This window comes from Pseudoliparis swirei, chromosome 20 (assembly GCF_029220125.1).
Source record: "Pseudoliparis swirei isolate HS2019 ecotype Mariana Trench chromosome 20, NWPU_hadal_v1, whole genome shotgun sequence".
Taxonomy (NCBI): domain Eukaryota; kingdom Metazoa; phylum Chordata; class Actinopteri; order Perciformes; family Liparidae; genus Pseudoliparis; species Pseudoliparis swirei.
Genome location: NC_079407.1, coordinates 3,938,953 through 3,960,814, shown reverse-complemented (window position 1 = coordinate 3,960,814; position 21,862 = coordinate 3,938,953). Strand labels below are relative to the sequence as shown.

The window sequence follows — 21,862 nt, the reverse complement described above, 5'->3', positions numbered from 1 at the left end:
GCAGCCAGAAGGGGAATTAACTTACAGAGAACATGTGTGTATGTCATGTGACTTAATAGTAATCAAATGAACCTGCACTTAAAGCGACACAAATGAAATCAGGCATTCATTTCAGTTTTGTTTTTCACGTACGGTGGCCTTCTTAGGACAATAAGTCCCCAAAGTACCTCGCTAGTGTTAAAGTTACTAGCTAAATAGCACAGATGATGTGAGGTGGTGCTACCTTGTTAGCTAACATGTGTGAAAAATACAACTTGTCCTCTTAATTATGTATTTTGTCCTTCGGGGGCCACCATCGGAAAAAAAAAATTCAGTTTGAAGTCTCTGAAAATGGATTTTCAAATTGTAGTGCAAACATTTAAACCACTAGCTGTAAACCACGAGCTGTAAACAAATCAAAAAACACAACAACACATGTCCATTGCTAAGACTGTACATGATTTGTAGTAGGTGGGCTAAAACAAAACAAAACAAAACACTGGTATGGTCCGTCCATTGAAGCGTGACAGGAGTCGAAACTTGCATTTATTTATGTAGTAAATACGAAATAGATGCTCATCAAATGAAACATTTTAGACAAAAAAGAGAAAAAAGTGTGCATCAACAGAGGACCGCCTTCCTCCCGCCCATCATCCCCTTCAGCGGTGCCCTACCTGAGCGCCCGCAGTCCGCACAGGAGATAAGGTCTTCGGGACAGCCCGTCTTCTTTGAGCCCCCCAGGCAGAAGTCGCAGTAGCCGTTGGCGATCACCGAGCCGTCCGGCGCTTTCTTGGCTGGAAGGGGGGGGGAGAAAAAGAGGCGGGTCAGGAACGAGTGTGTGTGTACGTACTCCCGCGGGGTCAAAGGTGACACGAGGTAAGAGGAGGAGATGTAAAACAAGACAATCGATCTGAAACTATACGTCCCTGTTGCCAGCTGGGTGCATCTCTCTCTCTCTCTCTCTCTCTCTCTCTCTCTCTCTCTCTCTCTCTCTCTCTCTCTCTCTCTCTCTCTCTCTCTCTCTCTCTCTCTCTCTCTCTCTCTCTCTCTCTCTGGAGGGAGCTGCTCACGATCGAGAGCGTGGTGAGGGCAAATGTTTGGTAATCTTTCTCAAACTTTTCACATTTTGTTCTTCATATTTCACTGTGTGATTGAGTTGTTGTGTTTCTAGTGTCTGATTGTTGGTTTATTTTGGGGTTTATTGGTGTTTTGTGGAGATAACCGTGTTTCTGGTGTGAGATGGCGTCCTCTGAGACGCCGTCTCCGGGTCTTGGCGTCCGGATCGAGTCCGACGCAAGTACCCCGGTAGAGGAGGTTCTCCTGGCGGTGGGAGATGTTGTCGGACACGAGAACATCTCCGACGCCTCCAGGTTGAACCGAGGGCTGCTGGTGTTTTTTACGGAGGAGCGGTATGTGTCCGCGCTGATATCGAGCGGCGTCACGCTGAACGGCGTGTACCTGCAGGTGTCCCCGCTGACGGTGCCCACCACCCGGGTCACCGTGTCCGGGGTCCCGCCGTTCATACTCGACTCCGTGTTGGAGAGCGAGCTGCAGTGTTTCGGGAAGCTCGCGAGCGGCTTCAAAACGATCGGTCTGGGGTGCAGACACCCTAAACTAAAACACATAAAGTCCTTCCGGAGGCAGGTGTGAATGTTTCTGAACTGTCCGTCTCAGACGCTGGAGATCTCCTTCAGAGTGAAGCACAAGGCTCAGCACTACATGCTGTATGCTAGCACGGGTAGCATGAAGTGCTTTAGGTGTGGGGGACTGGGGCACAAGCGCGACAGCTGTCCTCGCGAGCCGGCCGGAGGGAACCCCAAGCCGGGGGACGCACCGGCGGAGAAGCGGGCCGCCTGGGCTCCGCGGAGCGGCGGCGAGGCCCCGGTGGGCGGGGCCTCCGTGGAGGCTCCGCCGAGTGGCTCCGCCCACTGGGGCGGAGGAGGCAGAGCGACAGTCACACTGGGAACAGAGTGCTGATTCAGCTGAAGGAAATATTAACGAGGAGATTTCAGCTGTTCAGAATACAACAGGAGAGGGAAAACAGGTGGAGGATTTACTGACAGGAGCAGAGGAAGTGAGGAAGGAAAGTGGAGAAACGGAAGGAAAAAAGGTGGAGGAAGTACTGACAGGAGCAAAGGAAGGGAGGAAAGGAAGGGGACCAACAAAAGGAAAAAAGGTGAAGGTAGCACTGAGAGGAGAGGAGGAAGAGAGGAAGCAAAGTGTAGCAGGCAGCAGCAACGGGCCGACAGCTGAACCCGACCAGAGCCAGGCTGCTGGCCCGGAGGAGGGAGGAGAGGCCTGTGTGGTGGAGGAGGAGATGGAGGAGAGAGGAGAGGCCTGTGATGTGGAGGAGGAGATGGAGGACGAGACAGACTCTGACTCTGACTCTGCCTCCACCGGGTCCCAGGCTTACGTTGGAGATCTCTACAAGCTGGAGGACATAAATAGCTTTCTGGATGAGAACTTTGGGCAATCGGTAGATGTTCTAGAGCATTTTCCAGATGCACACAAATTCATGAAAAGTGTCTTATCAATACAGAAGAAGGTTGGTGTGGAGACTTTAGATGAGAAGAAGCGCTACCGTCTTAAAAAATACATGACTGCTATCAGGAAGCAGTTGAAGCAAGAAAGGCTCCAAAAGAGGAGAACTAAGTGAAACTGTCATGAATGTGCTGCACTTTAGTTTTTTCTGAGACTGTTGATTTTCTACTTCACGTTTCCTTTTCATGTTTCCGTGCACAAGGTGAGGGTTGGGTCTTTGGGCATCGGCTTCAACGGGAACAAAGAACAACTCGGTTCGTCTTCACGAGAACAAGCTGTGGTCAGGGGGAGGTTCCCCGGTGTTGGGGACATGGTGGCTCCTCCTTCCTCCTCCTCCAGTCTGGAGAGGTCCGTCTCTCGGACCAAACAAATGGTTTGCTTCCCTGATGGTGAGATGACGACTGACCCGGTGGAAGTGAGACGGCAGGCCGTGAGCTTCTGCGGCGCCATCTTCAGGAATGAGAGCGTTGACGAGCTGCTTGGAGACCCTCCTCAGCTGGGCCCCGAGGAGAGCGTCACCCTGGAGGAGCCGACCGCTGCTGGGGGTCAGAGGGCTGCTGATGGAGCTCCTGGACGGGAGGAGCTGACCGCTGCTGGGGGTCAGAGGGCTGCTGATGGAGCTCCTGGACTGGACGTGCCTGCAGATTTCTGTGAGCACTTCCGGAGGTGTTTGGGAGCCGACCTGTGGGAGGAGCTGCGGGGCGTTCAGGGACAGGCCCGCTGCCCACGACATGTCGACAGGCAGCTCTGCTCCCCAAACAAGGGGCCTGGACACTGCAGACGGTGGGCTGGTCAGACAGACAGACACTTCTGTGCAAGCTGCTCGCCAACCGTCTGAAGAAGCTTCTAGAGACGATCATCCACAGAGACAGATCCATCATGGACAACTGGTTTCTCATGAGAGATTTATTAATTATTTGTAAACTGTATGATATTGATGTGTGCGTAATATCATTCGATCAAGAAAAGGCCTTTAATCGTGTTGATCAGGGTTTTCCTTTTTTTCCACTTTAAGGGCTTTTGGTTTTGGTGGAGGGTTTGAGTCACTTTGGGGTTTGATGTGCAGGGAGCTTCCTGCCTGGTGTGGGGGGGGGGGGGCTGAGCTGTCCAGAGAGGCATCAGACATGTCTATGTCACAGACTGACGTTAGTGAATGTGTGGGCGCTAAAGGACGTCCTGTGTTTAGTCAGAGGAGACGCTCTGTTGATGAACTTATGACTTGTTTCTTTACTAATGTTTTCTTGGTTTTGTTTGTTTGTATTTGGATGATTTAGTTTTGTACGTTTTTTTGGATGAACAATGTAACTAAAGCCTGAATGAAAAATAAAGACACCTAGACAATCAATCTCTCTCTCTCTCTCTCTCTCAGGCCGGAAGCGGAGCCTGGGACTCGCCTGAAGCCCCCCCCCACCCTCGGACTCACCCAGGAAACGGGAGACGGGGAAGGCACAGAGAAGGATGCCCGTGTGGAAGCCCCCCGGGGGGGCTGGTATTTTGGGATAAGGAGGAGGAGGAACCGAGTATAAGAGAGAGTGTGTACAGTATGTGTCTCTCTCTGTGTGTGTGTGTGTGTGTGTGTGTGATTTCGTGAGGACAGACCCTCCATCCCGCTGTGCTCGGAGAGGCAAGAGCTCCACGTGAAGCCGCTTCATAATGATTATTAACAAGAGAGAAATCCCCCCCCCCACCCCGCTCCCTCCCCCCCGTATGCCTGAGTGCTGTGTACATATGTGCGTGCGACGTATTCCACGCGTCTGCCCCCGTCCCTTTCCGACTGTCTGTCCCCCTGTCTGTCTGCCTGTCTGTCTGTGCGCTGATTGCGTAATCACTTTAATGGAAGCAATCACATAACCACTGCAGACTGCGCTGTACGTGCGCTTTTAACGCGCTGGGCGTTATCGGGTCCTTCAACAATGACTCACCAGACACGACGAGGACAATAGAGGGGATTATGCAGGTACACACACACACACACACACACACACAGGTGCACAGAGAGCCGTTGGCTCTGCAGAGAGACACAAAGCGAGAGGCAGACACAGACAGTGCTGCAGGTGCATGAGCGAGACAGAGAGAGGTCGTTGAATCCATCCATTTCAGGGTGGAGTTGTGTGTGGCCGGAAGAGAAGAGGGTGAAAGGGGGTGAGAAGAGAAGGAGGGGAGAGAGAGAGAGAGAGAGATTGGGTTTCTACTCTCTTCGTATGGATCTGGTTTTAATCCTCCTAGAAATAAAATAATAATAAAAACAGACTCTCTGATCGGGATGACAGACAGGGGGGGGGGGGGGGGGGAGATGAGCTGTACACCTGCTGCATGCAGAATTCAACAGGGTATGAAAAATAAAAAAAATAAAATAAAAAAGCAAGAGGCTGTCATCTTTACCGAGAGGAAGCAAACCGCGTAGGACTTCACGGCCGGGCTGTGCACTTTCATGTGCGCTGATGAAAGCGGAGGGACCGGAAATAATATCGACGTGTAACAGGTGCACGAGGATTTTTTTCCCGCTGCATTATAAAATAAAGAAAGCGAGCGGTGTTGTAATCTCCTCCTGTTTATAACATGAGATCTCGCTTGCGTCAGCTTAAAAAAACAAAAACAAAAACGATGATACTTTTCATTATAGAAAGAAGAAGAAAGAAGAAAAAAAGGAACATATAATATAGCAGATAAGGCCCCGGACAATTAGTCCACAACTTTTATTTAAAAAATCACCAGAGAGTCAGTGTGCTCCTTCATTCCAGCGGTATATGATATTACAGGATTATATTGGAAAATCTGCACCGGCACCGTAAAATGGGAACATTTCCATTATTATTATTATTAATATTAAAGGAGGAGTAAAACTTGATGGGGTCAAAATGAACGAAATGCAATATTCTCCATAGCTGTCGGTGCTTTGAGCTCACAGTGATGCTATGTTGATATTTAGCACGTACAGGGAGTTTTTTTATTGTTCTGAAGGGTGAAATATTTTGTAATTTTTTTTTTACCACTCCATTGCGTGAAAAAAAAAAACGGTGTTCAATCTATTGACACTACATCTGTTATATGACACTAAATTACACTGATTATAAGCTGATTATGTACTACATCTTCACTAAGACTTTACTTTTTGCAGGTATTTGTATTAAAATCATTCTGAGGACGGATATTAACGTATATATATATATATATATATATATATATACATACACCAAAATCTATATTTCCGTCTGACACTATTTATTATTTAGAGCATCGGTGTGAAATACAAGATGTCAACATGTCGGAGTCAATGCTAATTTACTTTGGACCGTATGTGCAGAAAGTGCAGCTCCATGTTCACGAGGACCAGACCACATGATTCTGGACGAGCACTCAGAATATAAGTGTCTTTATTTATTTTACAGTAAGAACAACGTAAACACTCAGCTCCTCGTTCTGGTCAAATCAATTGCTTTTTATCTTTATATCTTGCTTTTTTATTTTTATTTTTCGGGCTCACCGCTGCTGATTGGGCCTCGCGATCCCCTGGTGGGATGAGCTAGACAGGCACACATGTGGAACGCCTAACACACACACACACACACACACACACACACACACACACACACAGGTTACATACTATCTGAGTCTGTGTGCATCCCTACATCTTTTGTAGTCGTTTGTGCATGTGCATGTATGTTCGTCCCTGTGTGTGTGTGTGTGTGTGTGTGTGTGTGTGTGCGTGTAGGCCCCAGAGAGTGAATCAGCAGGTCCTGACGCATGCGAGTGAGCCGGGGCTGCCCGCTGGCCTGCCTGCATGGAGGCAAAAAAACAACAACCACAAACTCCATCAATGATTAAACGCCTGCGGCCATGTTTTCAGGGGGGGGGGGGGGGGGGGGGGGAGAATAAAAAGGAGTGAGCTAATGAGCAGGAATACAAACTGATATAAGCCAGGTTAATCACAAATAAACAACTTCTCTTTCTCTTTCCTCTCACCTTCTTGCTAGTTTTACCTTCTCCTCTCCGTTTTTAAATCTTTACCTTCTTCAGCCACCTTCCACCTCCTCCTCCTCCTCCTCTCCTGCCCATTTCTTTTCTTTGCCTCCCTCCTTTACCTGACCCTCCTCTCCCTCCCTCCCTCCCCTTCGCTCCTCTTCCAATTACCAGGAGGAGTATGAGCAGAACCGCACACTTCACAGCTTTCAAGTGCTGGAGAGAGATCCTCCTGGGAATTATCCAGCGAGAGATGAATCCTCAAATTCTCCTCGCCCCCCCCCTCCCCATCCCCCCCCCCCCCAACACCTACCCTTCCTCCCTCTCTGCTTATAATTTTCTCCCCCCCCCCCGTCTAATTTTCTCTCCCTTCCTCCTCCACGCTGCTCCTTCCTTTACCTCGCGTAGTTATTTCGTCTTCTTCCTCACTTTTTTTTGCAAAATAATAATTGTCCGTGCTCACGTATCTCACTTCTTCACTTTATCTGGTTTCGTGAGTTATTTATGTATTCGGGGATTTGATGAGGCACTTCTTTTATTCTTTTTCTCTTTTTTTTGTGGCGACGGTTTCTCTCATTTTGCACTCCAAAAAACACATTTAAATTAACCGTATTATAGTGAGTTCAGAGGTTGTGTTTCTTTGTTTTTAAGGAGAGAGAAATGCTTTGCACGCGCCGACGTTCAACTCTTTGAGAGAATAATCTCACCTGCAGATGATGTGACTGTTGGTGACCTGGTGAGAGGAACATGCATTCAAGAAAAAGGAGCAACATTATGAAACCTAAATATTGAGAAGTCGTGACCCGACGTCCTGGTACTGTCCTCCAGTGTCTCCCTTCAAATCTCATCCTCCTCATCCTCCTCTTCCTCCATCTCACTTGGACCTGGGATCAATACCACAGACTCTATGGTCGATAATCTCGTCCTTCGGCCTCATCTTCACGCTAAATGACTTATTGCGCAACACACACGCAAAATAAATCATCCAACTTGTTGACTTTTCTCACTTTTTTCCCCTCCGACTCACTTTTGCACATGTTCTCTCTGATTTGACAGAATATGAAATGAAGCTCCGCCCCTTCAGACGTGGTCACCTAATGTTCCCGTTTCACTTCTTTGACTCTTCGGCTGCGACGAAGGTAACCTCCGCCGCCGCTAACGGGGAGCGCAAGTTGCCATGGCTACGCAGATGAAAACAATGGTTCTTAAATGGTTCTTTAAGAGGCTTTGTGGTTCTACGAAGAACCACCACCTACTGAAGAACCATTTTGGAAATAGTGCCATTTAAAGATTCTTTAAGACACCTTTTAAGGCTATTTGAACTATTTAAGGAAATGGTTCTTTAAAGAACCATGCTTTGAAAGGTTCTTTGTGGAACCAGAAATAGTGCCTTGAAAAACCATGTTTTAAGGTTCTTTGAGACACCTTTATAGGTTCTTTGAATAATTATTTAAGGACATGGTTATTTAAGGAACCCTGGTTTGAAAGGTTCTGTGTGGAACCAGAAATGGTGCCTTAAAGAACCATTTGTTGAGGGTTCTTTGAGACACCTTTATAGGTTCTTTGAATAACTATGGTTCTTTAAAGAACCCTGGTTTGAAAGCTTCTTTCTGGAACCAGACATGGTGCCTAAAAGAACCATTTTCTAAGGTTCTCTGAGACACCTTTATAGGTTCTTTGACGAAATTAATAAGGAAATGGTTCTTTACGGAACCCTGGTTTGAAAGTTTCTTTGTGGAACCATATGTGGTTCTTCTATGGCATCACTCTGAAGAACCATTTTATGTTCCAGATGGCTCCTTCATGGTTCTGTGTGTACCGTCACGGCGTAAAAAAAGACAAAACTTGATTGATGGAGCTGAGATGGAGGAACAAGCGGCGGTTTGAGCGTTTTTCTTTTTATCTGTTCCTCACAATTACAGAAGGCAACGAAAAACACACTCCGGCACTGAAGCTTCAGATGGGAGGAAGAGGGTGAGGAGGAGGAGGAGGAGGCTCATAGGTGGAGGAGGAAGAGGGTGAGGAGGAGGAGGAGGCTCATAGGTGGAGGAGGAAGAGGGTGAGGAGGAGGCTCATAGGTGGAGGAGGAAGAGGGTGAGGATGATGAGGAGGCTCATAGGTGGAGGAGGAAGAGGGTGAGGAGGAGGAGGCTCATAGGTGGAGGAGGAAGATGAGGAGGAGGCTCATAGGTGGAGGAGGAAGATGAGGAGGAGGCTCATAGGTGGAGGAGGAAGATAGTGAGGATGAGGAGGAAGAGGTTCTGAGGTGGAGGAGGAAGAGGAGGAGAGTAGGGAGCAGGCTGTAAAGGATTTCAAAAACGAACGAGGGGGAAAGAGAAAAGAGAAGAGGAAGAGGAGGAGGAGGAAGGGGAGGAAGCACAAAGGGTAGAGAGGGGAAGGGTGGGAGAAGGAGAAGGAAGGAAAAAAAAGTGTCTCTCTCCCGTTGTATCGGAGCAGCGGTGTGTGAAAACACACACTCTGCACTCCTGTCACCTCGCTGCTTAATGAGGAGAGCCTCTCAGGAGCACACACACACACACACAGGGAGACACACACACACACACACACACACAGGGAGACACATGCACACACACACAGGGAGACACATGCACACACACACACACAGGGAGACACACACACACACACACACACACACACACACACACAGGAGACACATGCACACACACACACAGGAGACACACACACACACACACACAGGAGACACACACACACACACACACACACACAGGAGACACACACACACACACACACACAGGAGACACACACACACACACACACAGGAGACACATGCACACACACACACACACACACACAGGGAGACACATGCACACACACACACACACACACACACAGGGAGACACATGCACACACACACACACACAGGGAGACACACACACACACACAGGAGACACATGCACACACACACACACACACACACACACAGGGAGACACATGCACACACACACACACACACAGGGAGACACACGCACACACACACACACACACACACAGGGAGACACATGCACACGCGCGGATGAAAACACCCACGACCACACGTGTACAGTAGAGCGCGCACACACACACACACCGACACACACACACATCGACGCACATACACACACACACACCGACACACACACACACCGACGCACACACACACACACACACCGACGCACACACACACACACGCAGAGATTTACAACCAAGCCTTTGCATCATAACTTTTGCGGTCCAGTTTCAGTCCCATCCCCCGCTTGCTCTCTTTAACATGATGAATGAGAGTCTGTGGAACCTCGTGCACCACACACACACACACACACACACACACGTGCACACACATGATTACTGTCACAAAGATTGCACGTATGGAAGAGGAAACAAAAGGATAAACACATAAAAAGCGCATATATGTCGATTCACAGACACAAAAGCCCAAAAACCCTGAAGGAGACATCTTCAAGGGTTTTTCTTCTTCTTTTTTAAAATTTTATGCAGACAAGGAGGCAGAGACGCAGTCAGATGGAAACCGTCAGTCACAGATGAAAAGTCACCGGCTTCCTTTTCTCTCTCTCTCTTCCCATCTTCATCCTCTCACTCCTGCACCCATCCTCTTCCTCTTTGCACTTTCATGCGTTCTCATTATTGCTGCCGCTCTCTCTGCCTCTGATTTCGATCTCTCCTCTGAGCTTCATTGTGCTTCGTCTCTTTCCCTTATTCGCTATCCATCTTCTTCTTCTTTTTTTCTCTTCCCTCTGCTTTACTCTCAGAAAGGAAATTGGAACTGTTTCCTGTGGTCCATCTGTTGTCACACTGACGCCCGCTGCACCAGTGCTCTCTGTTCCCTCGGATTCTCCCCCCATTTCTGCTCCTTCTCCATCCTGCACCCTCCGAACTACCACACCCCTCACACTGACACACACACACACACACACTGACACACACACACACACTCACTCACACACACAGACACGCACAAGTTCTACTTTCCCTCATGTCCAGTCAGCAGGTTACGTAACTCCCAGTGCATTGTGGGTCTGGATGCATGCATTTCTGTGTGTGGATGTGTGTGTGTGTGTGTGTGTGTGTGTGTGTGTGTGTGCAATGTGAGCTTGTGTGCAGAGATGACATTGCAAAGTAAAGAGGACAGAGGCAGTTTTGGTGCATAATAAAACTTGATCTATCGCTGCTTTGTAATCACACTGACCCACAGAAACAGAGACACACACACACACACACACACACACACACACACACACACACACACACACACACACACACACAGTACGTCAGGCTCTGCAGTCTGCAGATATGTGCACATTTAGCAAATAGGCACACATGCCAATATATCTCACACACACACACACACATATATATATATATGTATATATATATATAACTCCCCTATGAATCATGCATTTATAGAAATCACACATCGACACAAATATACAGACTTTCTGTGCATACGCGTGCACACACACTGTGCACACACACTGTGCACACACACTGTGCACACACTGTGCACACACACTGTGCGCACACTTAAAAAGAGCCACTTAGCCAGTCCAGGCTTGTGTGTCTGTCGATGAAGAGTTAAAATGCAAATAATTAATCCTATTTTGTCCAAAGGGAGAGAACCGGCTGTGAAATCCTGTTTGGATTGTGCCCAGCCTCACGTGGCCCCCCATAGTGTGTAGCCCTGGACTCTTGTGTGTCAACAAAATTGCATTACCGGCTGGCTAAAAACACAACATGAGGACGTTTCACACACAAAAAAAGAAGAAGAAAGTGGAAGTGGAGAGCATGCATCCCTTCATATGAGGTGTTTTGACAGTGAAAACGGGAGGAGCTTGGAGTTTGAGTTGGAGGTGGGGGTGGGGGTGGGGGTGGTGCCGATGTCTTTGTATTCAGTCAAGGTGGTCATCTTGTGCTAACTACTAATTAGGATTTTATTCCAAAACAAACCGCAAATTCCACAAAAGCCGGCGTTTCACGCGGCGGAGGATTTACTCATTTCTTTTCCACAAAGTACACGGCACACGGAATCTGACGGAAGATAGAGAAGTTATGACGGAGCTGTAGATCTGCATGCGAACGTTTTTTGTTGTTGCACTATAGTATAAATCATTTATTTTGAATACAGCCTCTCTAAAAGACTGGTGCGTGGCTGACTCTTATTTAATAATAATAATAATACATTAAATTCATAAAGCGCTTCTCAAGGTACCCAAAGACACTTTACATCACGCAATTAAAACATCCTAAAATATATATACCATAAAAATAACTATTCTAGAACGTATAGAGCACACAATCAAAGGAGTTTTGGTCCCCTCTCTCTCTCTCTCTCTCCCCCTCTCTCTCCATCTCTCTCTCTCCCTCTCTCTCTCTCTCTCTCCCTCCTCTCAGTCAGCCACAGACAGTCAGACAACAAGCAGTCAGACAGAGATGGATGGTGTGAGGGTGGATTCTGGATGGGTGGGGTGGTATTGCTGATCGGGGGTGTGGGGGGGGGGGGGGTTGTGGTGTGGGTGCATATCTATCCAAACACTGCCGAGACAACCCGACTAACACAGCCGAGCCGGAGCAAAGCCACAGCGCCACATGTTGAGACGGAATACAGAATGAAGCAGACTCAGATATTACCCCCCCCCCCCCCTCCACCCCCTCCACCTCTCCAACTGTCTGGGGGAATCTATATGATGAATCATGGAGAGCTTCTTCTTCTTCTTCTTCTTCTTCTTCTTCTTCTTCTTCTTCTTCTTCTTTAGTGCAACTCTCTGCTTCCGTCTCTGGTCTCTCCTCCTCCTCCTCCTCCTCCTTTTCTTTATGTTATCCTTAATGAACTCCTCCTCTCCCCCTCCGCTCTCTTCCACATACTTCAACTTACTCCATTCTTCTCTCTTCCCGTCTTCTTTCCTCCTCCTCTTTTCTATTCTCTTTACACATCTCCTCCCTTTCCTATTTACTCTCTCTATTTATTTCTCTCTTTTCAATGTACATAACAGTGTACTCTTTTAGGAGGGAGCCACGGCGGTATCTATGGCAACCGGATTGCTAGGCAACAGCCGATTCTCCCTTCCTTTCCCTTTTCCACGCGCCTCGTGCAGCAGCAGCAGCAGCAGCGGCAACAATCAGCCAATCAAGAGCTGAGAAGGAATGCCGGCGTGTGTGTGAGTGTGAAAAGTTCAGAAGACATCCAGAAAGAAGCACCGGGTGCACGCCGCCTGCACACTCGCGTGTGTGTGTGTGTGTGTGTGTGTGTGTGAGCCAACTGGAAAAATCAATCCGCCTTCTTTTTTTTCTTTTTTTTGGAAATCAGGGTTGAACATGTGTTGTGATACAGAAGAGGCCCGGAAATAGAAGTTCAATTGAAAGAAACAAACAAAGCGTGAAAATAGATTTCGACGGAGAGAGCCCGGCCGCCGCTGTGCGCACTGGCACAATAATAATAATAATAGGCAATTTAGGCACACATGTGCTCATTAACATGCAATTACACCTCTGCGCCGGCACCACTGGAGCCCATTGGGGAGACGTTTCACAAGACGACTCATTAAACACGCGCGTCTCAGCACTTTGGAAAGACTTGGAAGTTCTCCGCGAGAGCGGGAAACTCATCGGACAAGTTTGAAGGCGTTTTTAGAAAGAAAAGTTCACGAGAAATTGCAAAAAAAATAAATGTATCACGCGATCGATTCAAAACGCATTACTTCAGAAATTTGGCGGCATGGGAAGTTATGGCGGGGAACATCTTTGGATATTGCGACACACACACACACACACACACAGATTAGTTCCATAAACACAGGAGCTGGGAGTCTCACTCTCTTCAATTCAAGGAGAGAGAGAGAGAGGAACAAAGCGAGGCACCGTGCTTCTTGTGGAGTGACAATAGACGCGGAGCGGGGAGCGGCCATTTTGGGCTCTCAACCGTTGTTTTATCTTGACGTTGGCTGATCAAAATTCGTCCTTCACTCCTCTGTCTGTAGACAGCGGGTGGGAGGAAGAGGAGGACGGGGAGGAGGACGAGGAGGAGGACATGGAGGCCATTTTGAGAGACAAGGTACAAAAATTACAAATAAAAAAAACTGGAGAGGGGAAAACAACACACAAAAAACACAACAACCAACAGTGGTGAGTGGTAGGAGAGGGACGCTGACCTTCAAAGAGCTCAGTTACATGTTGCACACACACACACACACACACACCTACACACACACACACACACACACACTCAGAGTTGGACATGATTGCGTACAGCGCACACAGCCCGGTGGCATGCGGAAACACAAACAGACACACACACGCACCAAAGAGGGAAAAAACGCACATGCATGTGTGTGTTGTGTGCATTTCTTCACACACACACACACACACACACACACACACACACACACACACAGCGTCCCTGCTGCTCCACACTGTCGGACCGTCTGTCCATCCAGATAAAGTGGCTTCTGAATCTCAGTCCTGATTTGAGAGGGTGGGGGTTTAATAATAACTACAACCCCCCCCCTCTCTCTCTCTCTCTCTCTCTCTCTCTCTCTCATTCACAGTTGCTGTCATTCTTGAAATCTATTTATCTTGTTCCTGCTATTTCACTATTCCTCTCTTTCTCATTTACTTCTCTCTCTCTCTCTCTCTCTGTACCCACAAAACCAATTTTCAGGTGGACTCTGCAGGGCCGACCTCTAAAGTAAACATCCCCCGTATTCATCCACTCCTCCTCCTCCTCCTCTTCCTCGTCTCCCCCCCACCCCTCACACCATCACATCAATGCCAAAGGAGCCCCCTCCGTATCGAACTCTCCCTCCTTTCCTCCCTCCATCCCCACCCCCACCTCCATCCTTCTGTTTGGAGGAAAAGAAGTAGAAGAGTACAAACATATATATATATTTTTTTTAACACATACGAGGCGCTGTCATGAATTTTAATGGCACGGCTCCTTTTAAGTAAATAGTGTATCATCTGGGGTCCAGCTATATGGGGATGTTGAGCAATGGTGGCTGATTCTGCTGTGTGTGTGTGTGTGTGTGTGTGTAGTAGTACACACAAAACAAAGAAATAAATTAAATGGAAACCCAGAGCTGGACGATGTCTGAAGCACATCAGAAGAGGAGAGAATGGGAGAGAAAAAAGAAGAGAAGCAAGAGAGGAGAGAGCGACGGGAGAGGAGGGTTGAAAGGAGGGAGCAGAGCCACACGAGAAGAGGGAGAGATGGACGAAGAGAAAGAGAGGGAAGGAAAAGCTCATCTCGTGCCGGAGCGATCTCTCATTTATCACACCGACGGGAAAGAAAAACGGAGAAGAGAGCGAGAGAGAGAGAGAGAGAGAGAGAGAGAGAGAGAGCTGGACGAGCTTCAGAAAGACAGAGTTTCTTGGTGTTGATGATAAGTTTCAGCTCGCGCTCGTATGTACATACCGGAGCGTCTAGACCGCTTCTCCATGCCAGCATGAATTATGCATGTATGGGTTGCTCTCATTCCGGGGAGCCGTGTTAATATTATTACATATGTGGCAATATCGCGAAAGGGTGGAGGGTGGTGGAGGGTGGTGGAGGCTCCTCCATGACACTCAGCAAAATTGGGGGGAAAAACGGTAATGGCGCGAACACACACACACACACACACACACACACACACACACACACACACACACACACACACGTTAATTCATGCACACTCACACATATTACAGACTCACAGAGCCTTTGCAAATGCATGTGCACCAGCGCATGTGGACACAGACACACACACACACACATACACACACACACACACACACACACACACACACACACACACACACACACACACCAAGCCAAAAGGCTAAGCTTCTTTTTTTCATTTCAGCAGAGAAGATTGCATTTTCTGAGGCCCTGTGTGTGTGTGCGTGTGTGTGCGTGCGTGCGCGCGTGTGTGTGTGTGTGTGTGATTACTGACTGTTTGGGAGGGAGTGATGGGGGATATTAAACGATTCAAATGCTGTTTCCCTTGCTCTCCTCCACTGGAGAGACCTACGACTGCAGCATGGCCACACACACCCACACACACACACACACACACACACACACTGGGCCAGTCTTATCGTCAGACAGGCCAATTTAAAAACACACACTGCCAATTAACTGCGAGGCAGCATAGTTTCAGTGTGGACATTGTTGTAGAGCAGCCTGCACAGATAATGTAGACGTGTGTCTGTTTTTGTGTGTTTTTGTGTGTTTATCCGCGTTTCATTGTGAGCAAATTGCTTGTTTTAAGAACCGGAGGAACAAAGAACGTCCGCGCAGCTTTACGCTTTCTTTTGTTTTCGTCCGTGTGAATAACCGAAGACGTTTTACTGACGATTACTGACCGCGACACAATCTCCCGCGGGATAAATGCGCACGCCGTTGTGTTTAGAATAAGTCGCCGGAGAACAAACAAAAACGGAAGATAACGCCGAATTTAAAAAGGCGCACGGCGTCGGAAAAGCCCTGGGCCGCCACGAGAAACAAAGACGGAGAGCGATTTGTTTTGGTGTGGATGCTGCGAGCTGACAGGAGGACGGAGGTCTGAACCTGTGTGCAGAAACCTACATATTTGCTTTACCGTGTTTCTCACGGTGCCCTCGATGCGTTTAGCAGAACCGTTAGTGCAGTCTCGTACGCCTCCCTCATGCACACTGGACACGATGCTTTTTACTGCGCGGCGATTGTGGAAAAGCATGCTCCGCTATTTAAACGGCCGTACAGAAACCTGGATGGTGGTTTTGCTCTCGGCCCCCTTTAGAGCTTCAGGAAGTCTGCCAAAACGCAATAACTCTCACTTCCTGCAGTTCATCTCATTAAATAAAAGCCAAAAGTCCCATAGGGGATGATGTGACCAATATTCATTGGGAGTAAATGTTCCTGAGCCAGATGTACATGAGGTATTTTTCACCATGGGCATTAAAGCTTGCCCAACGCAGGTGGTAAGTAATGACATTTTTAGTGGCCGCGTTTCATTAAATTGTTCCATGTGTGCTGCCAAGACCCGGTTGATATACGCGGGCTGATTGCAGCACCTACAAGGACGAAAGCCGTCGTCATTGGCCGAGGGAAAACTTAAAAATGGTTTCCTCTGATGAAACGATGACTTTGCAGATTGTGCTCTGACTTCATCGGGCGTTTGGCCTTCAAGGGTCATGATGACGATGAAGGATGATATCGGATGATTCTGCAAAACTTAAACTTAAAGTTCGATTTATTTATCTGGTGTTTTTTTTTTTTTTTTACATTCAATGCAAATGTGTTTCAAATACTTGCTTTCTAAAAAAACGTTAAAATTGGCAAATACATATGTTTGTTTAAAGTCAGCTGGAGGTCATTGACTTCACTTCGTGTTTCGGCATGTACACTGTTGGGTGTAGAATTGTCGAAACTGAATATAATTCTTCAGGTACTGGCCTTCGAGGGTCTACAGCCACGCTACTGGCTAACTGTGAGGCCGTGTTGAGCTAAATGCTAACATCAGCATGCTAACAAGCTCATGATGGCAATTTAGCCGTTTTGAGCTAAATGCTAACATCAGCCTGCTAACGTGCTCTTACCCCTTCAGAATAAGAGCAATGGAAGTATATGTCTCGATGTCAATGATTTATTGCTGTGACTTTAATGTAAATGCATGATAACATGCTCACAATGGCAATGAGCTGCTGTCGCGGCCATGTTCAACATCTTGAGGTTGTGCATTGTCATGCTAACATTTGCTAATTAGCACAGCTGAGGGTGAGTGGAGTGTCAGTGGTTTTGTAGGTTTTGTTTGACGACCAAAAGAGATTGAAATTCAACCTAAGGGGGAACATGAACATGTGTACCACATGTCATGGCAATCCTTCCAATAGGTACTGTTAGGTTGTAATAGTTTATTTTGATAACATGTGCAGAGGTCTTATGCTTTAAATTAATACATATAGAAAGATATTATAATAGGAAATATTAGGGAGAATATTGTTATTAATGTATTATGAACCATAGAGGTAATGTTTACTCTATGCAAATGTAAATGGCAAGAATTAATGTATGTTGCATGAGAGTGACTGTATGTTAGTTTTATAGATTGACGAAGCCGGTTGAAATCAATGAAGTTACTTACAATAACAAGGGACTTTTATTGTGAAAATACTTGTTTAGCGACTTGACCGGAAGTAACGTTTTGACCCGGGGTTCAGTGACATTCGACCCCTCCATTGTTCTCGCGGGACTTTGAACCAATCACTAGGTGTTAAAGGCTGGACTCACCTTTGAGACTGAGGATTGGCTGATTTTGAGTCTAAGACTCTGTGGATTAGAGAGAGCGGGCCTCTTCTACAGGTACCCCGACGCCGGAAGGCTGAGGGGACGAAGGAGCCGGGAGCCGATGAAGACCACGATCGTGAGGCCTTGAATGTTTGTTTTACACTTCCTGCCATTAAATGTTGATAACTTAATTCACGCGCGTCCGGAAGCCTGTTTTCCATCATTTGCGAAGTGCCCAGTTTCAGAACATCCTGATAGTACCAAGTCGTATCACTCAAACCCATAAATGTGAACGTCATGGTGGCGCTACAGATAAAGTGCGGGGGATCAACAAAGCCATCAGTAAGCATCCAGCATTACGTCTTCATCACATCCCTCTGGTGACGTCTCAGAGTGTTTGACTGGTGTTGGTTCACCGGCGCTCATTTGGAGTAGAAACGTGTTGATTGAGGAGCTGTTGCTTCCCTCGTTGAGATGATGCATCTCTGCAGCCGCTGTTCAAACTGTGTGAAGTTGTCACATTAACTCATATGGGCGACGACTGATCGGAAATGTAAAGATGAACATCCATTCCGGGGGTTTCGGAGTAACAGCAATAACGATAATTGTCGCCGTCATGTAAAGCCAGTATTTTATTACGCAGCGCACTGGTTTACGGGTTTTTACTGCATGTTGTTAGGTTGTAATAGTTTATTTTGATAACATCTGCAGAGGTCTTATGTTTTAAATGAATACATATAGAAAGATATTATAATAGAAAATATTAGGGAGAATATTGATATTGTTATTAATGTATTATGAAGCATAGGGGTAATGTTTACTCTATGCAAATGTAAATGGCAAGAATTAATGTATGTTGCATGAGAGTGACTGTATGTTAGTATTATAGATGGACGAGGCCGGTTGAATTCCGTCAAGTGACTTACAATAACAAGGGACTTTTATTGTGAAAGTGACTTTAATGCGGACAATAACAGGACGGGACTCTTATTGTGAAAATACTTGTTTTGCGACTTGACCGGAAGTGACGTTTTGACCGGGGCCAGGGACATTGAGTATAAAACTCCGTGGATTAGAGAAATCGGGTCTCTTCCACAGGTATTCTCGGCGCCGGAAAGAAGGCGGAGGAGCCGATGAAGAGCACGATCGTGAGGCCTTGAATGTTTGTTTTACCCTTCCTGCCATTAAATGTTGATAACTTAATTCACGCGCGTCCGGAAGCCTGTTTTCCATCATTTGCGAAGTGCCCAGTTTCAGAATTACTTTACAATGTGAAGAGTCATTAAAAAGAATATTTATATGGATTATTATCAAGGTGAGCTGCTTCTGCGTTTTAAGTGTCAGACCTTTGACCACAGGAGGTTTCTGGCTGTGGCTTTAGCCCCGGGCTGCAGCAGTCCCGAGAGCAAAAGGTTAAATCGTACATCCTTTCAAAATAAAAAGGTAACATTTCCCGTGAGCTAAGTTAGCTTTGGGGAAACCCGACGAAGGTGTCGTGTCGCATCTTCTCACTATCAACATGGATATAACGAGCAGAAATGTAATAATCAGTGTCCAAAAGAGTCAAAACGAAGATGAGGCACGTCTACTTTATGCCTGTTTAACCCCCATTCACATACAAGCTCATTCCTCGGGGTCATTTCCATGTCAACGGCGGCTGTGGCCGGGGACATATGATCCATTTTAGTCTTGATTTGTCGACTTTTTTGTTGTTTTTATACTGCCGGCAGCTCTCATGTCATATGTTCGGGACACACTCGTCAACATTGGAGCAGGAAGCATGAAGGCGGTTGGATTCACTCGTGCGGGGGAAGCGGACCTTCCAGGCGATAACTGGACCGCCGTGGCCAAAAAACGCCACCGAAGCGGCGCCCGAGAAAGAGGAAAGCCGAGATGATGAAAGTAAGCTCATCCAGCGGAGGACCTGAGGCGATTCCACCACCCGGAGCCCACGTCCCCTCGCTGACCCGGCTCCATTGTGGGCGCGCCGGGATCAAGCGGATTCGAGAGGATGCGGTTTAAATCAATGATCGGCGGTTAGACACGGAGTCGGCGGCGGCGGCGTTTCCCTGATGTCGACTTTTTCTAAATCTGAAGATGTCGGCCATATTGACCAGAAAACAGTTTATTATGTTTGTGCAACCCTGTGTCCGTACATTATCGTCGTCTCCACAGACGCCTCCCAACTGTGAGCTGCACGAACACACGGCCCGGGGCCGGCGTCCGACACCTCGTTTGACCCCGAGGTCAAGACGCCGGGGCCCCATTTCGATCGACCAGTGATCCCAGCAAGAGTAGAAGAAGTCGGGCGGGGGGGGGGGGGGTGGAGGGGTGTCATCTTCCATCCACACAAGAGCTCGCGTTGTAATTTCGGCCGAGTCACCGATAACGCCGCGGGAGGAACTCCGTGACGATCAATAGCTCTTGATGATGTTCTGTTTATTAGGGATCGTTGGAATGATCCTGTAATTGCTCCCCGAAAAGAAAGAAAAAAGACACCCCACAGTGAACGATGACGGATGATGATGATGATGATGATGATGATGGACAGAGAGTTTAATAATATTCAGACTCACGCTTGTGGTTGTTCTTGCGCTGGAAGGGTAGTGTGTGTCGCTCCGAGTCCTCCTCCCCCTCCTCGTCTGCCAGGTGTGTGTGAGTGTAATGGTAACTCAACCCTGGGCGGTTTTTATAGCGCTTTCCACAGACTGTAACACACACACACACACACACACACACAATTAGTTCTCTGTATAAGAATGAGGAGAAACAGGAATAAAGAAATAAGGTTGCATCGCTCACTGTCACAGACGTAAGGCTTGTCTCTGTCTTCAATGGCAGCCGGCTCTTGTCTCTTCCTCATGCCCCCGACACCGCAGGCCTGCAGAGACCACACACACACACACACACACACACACACACACACACACACGCTTGTAAGATCTCAGACAGCCACTTGCAAAATCACTTGAACTCAAGAAAGAAACAAAAAGTTTAAACTTGTTACACAAGTCCTGCGTGTACACACACACACACACACACTACAAAGAGCGTGACAGCACACTTGTGTGTTCATGTGTCTACGCACATACACACACACACAGCACAAGTGTTTGCATTCTACTGTAATCATCTTCTCTCAGTGTAAAGCTCCACTTCCAGCAGGAGGGGGCTGATGACACCTAGCAGGGGAGCAACAGCTCCAATTAGCAGCCCTGGTGTCAGTGTGTGAGCATGTGTATGCGTGTGATGATTTTCAGAATACACTGTTAACACTTGATTATCTTCCCATAAGGCGCCCCATAACGAGCGGGGGGGAGGTGGAGGGAGGAGGGAGGAGGAGGGGGGGGGGGTGACGGGACAGTTTGATCTAATCAAAGTTGTAAACTATTTTGTATTTTTTTCATTTTAAAAAGGTTTGTCTCAGCGTGATTTCAATCTCTGGATGCATTTGCATTTTATTCTCTGTGATAACTGTCGCCGGCGACGGGAATACAGGGAAGTTCAAGTCACAATAAATTAAACCTCTCGTAACCTCACGCCGGCAATTAGAGAGAGAAAAAAAAATTTGAATTTATGTTGATGCAATTACAGTTTAATGTATTTACTGCATCGGGATATAAGCTTTATTTTAATACTTGCGAGAGTTATTTTGACACCGGCCTCTTATCCACTATACCGGTGGTTCTTAACCCTGAAAGCTCCATCAGTGCATTAGCCGAACCCTTCGTAGTTGGAAAAAACAAATGAGATTTCTGAAAAACATAGGTATGTATTCTATTCGTGCACCAAATGAACCACATCGCATTGGTTCAAAAACATGAATTTCACAAAAAAACACAACTGCAAATCAATGTGACTTCTGCCGTTGCCTTCCAGATACAAGTTCAGAAATTCTCCAAAAAGTCTGTTCTTTTTCTTCGTTTTTTCATGTCTCGAAAAGGATTGGAAAGAAGAAAAACGGTGCGTTGCAGCCAATTTTTTGACGACCGACAAAAAACGTCCCGACTTGTGTGAACCGGGCTGTACCGTGTGTGTCTAAGTGAAGAACCACTGCCCTATACGATGGTATGGGTTGTGCAAATGTCGCTGAAAACATTTAAAT

The 21,862-nt window shown here is 47.2% G+C and overlaps 1 protein-coding gene across 1 annotated transcript in view; it reads right to left on the bottom strand.

The window, feature by feature from the left end:
* Positions 1-21,862, bottom strand: part of dpf1 (double PHD fingers 1) — a 47,935-nt gene that overhangs the window by 9,563 nt on the left and 16,510 nt on the right. The window contains exons 7-9 of the mRNA XM_056441845.1: positions 20,560-20,638; positions 20,334-20,465; positions 654-773 (exon numbers count right to left, since the gene is read on the bottom strand). Of these exons, the coding sequence (XP_056297820.1) occupies positions 654-773; positions 20,334-20,465; positions 20,560-20,638 (331 nt within the window). The remainder of the gene's footprint in view (positions 1-653; positions 774-20,333; positions 20,466-20,559; positions 20,639-21,862) is intronic.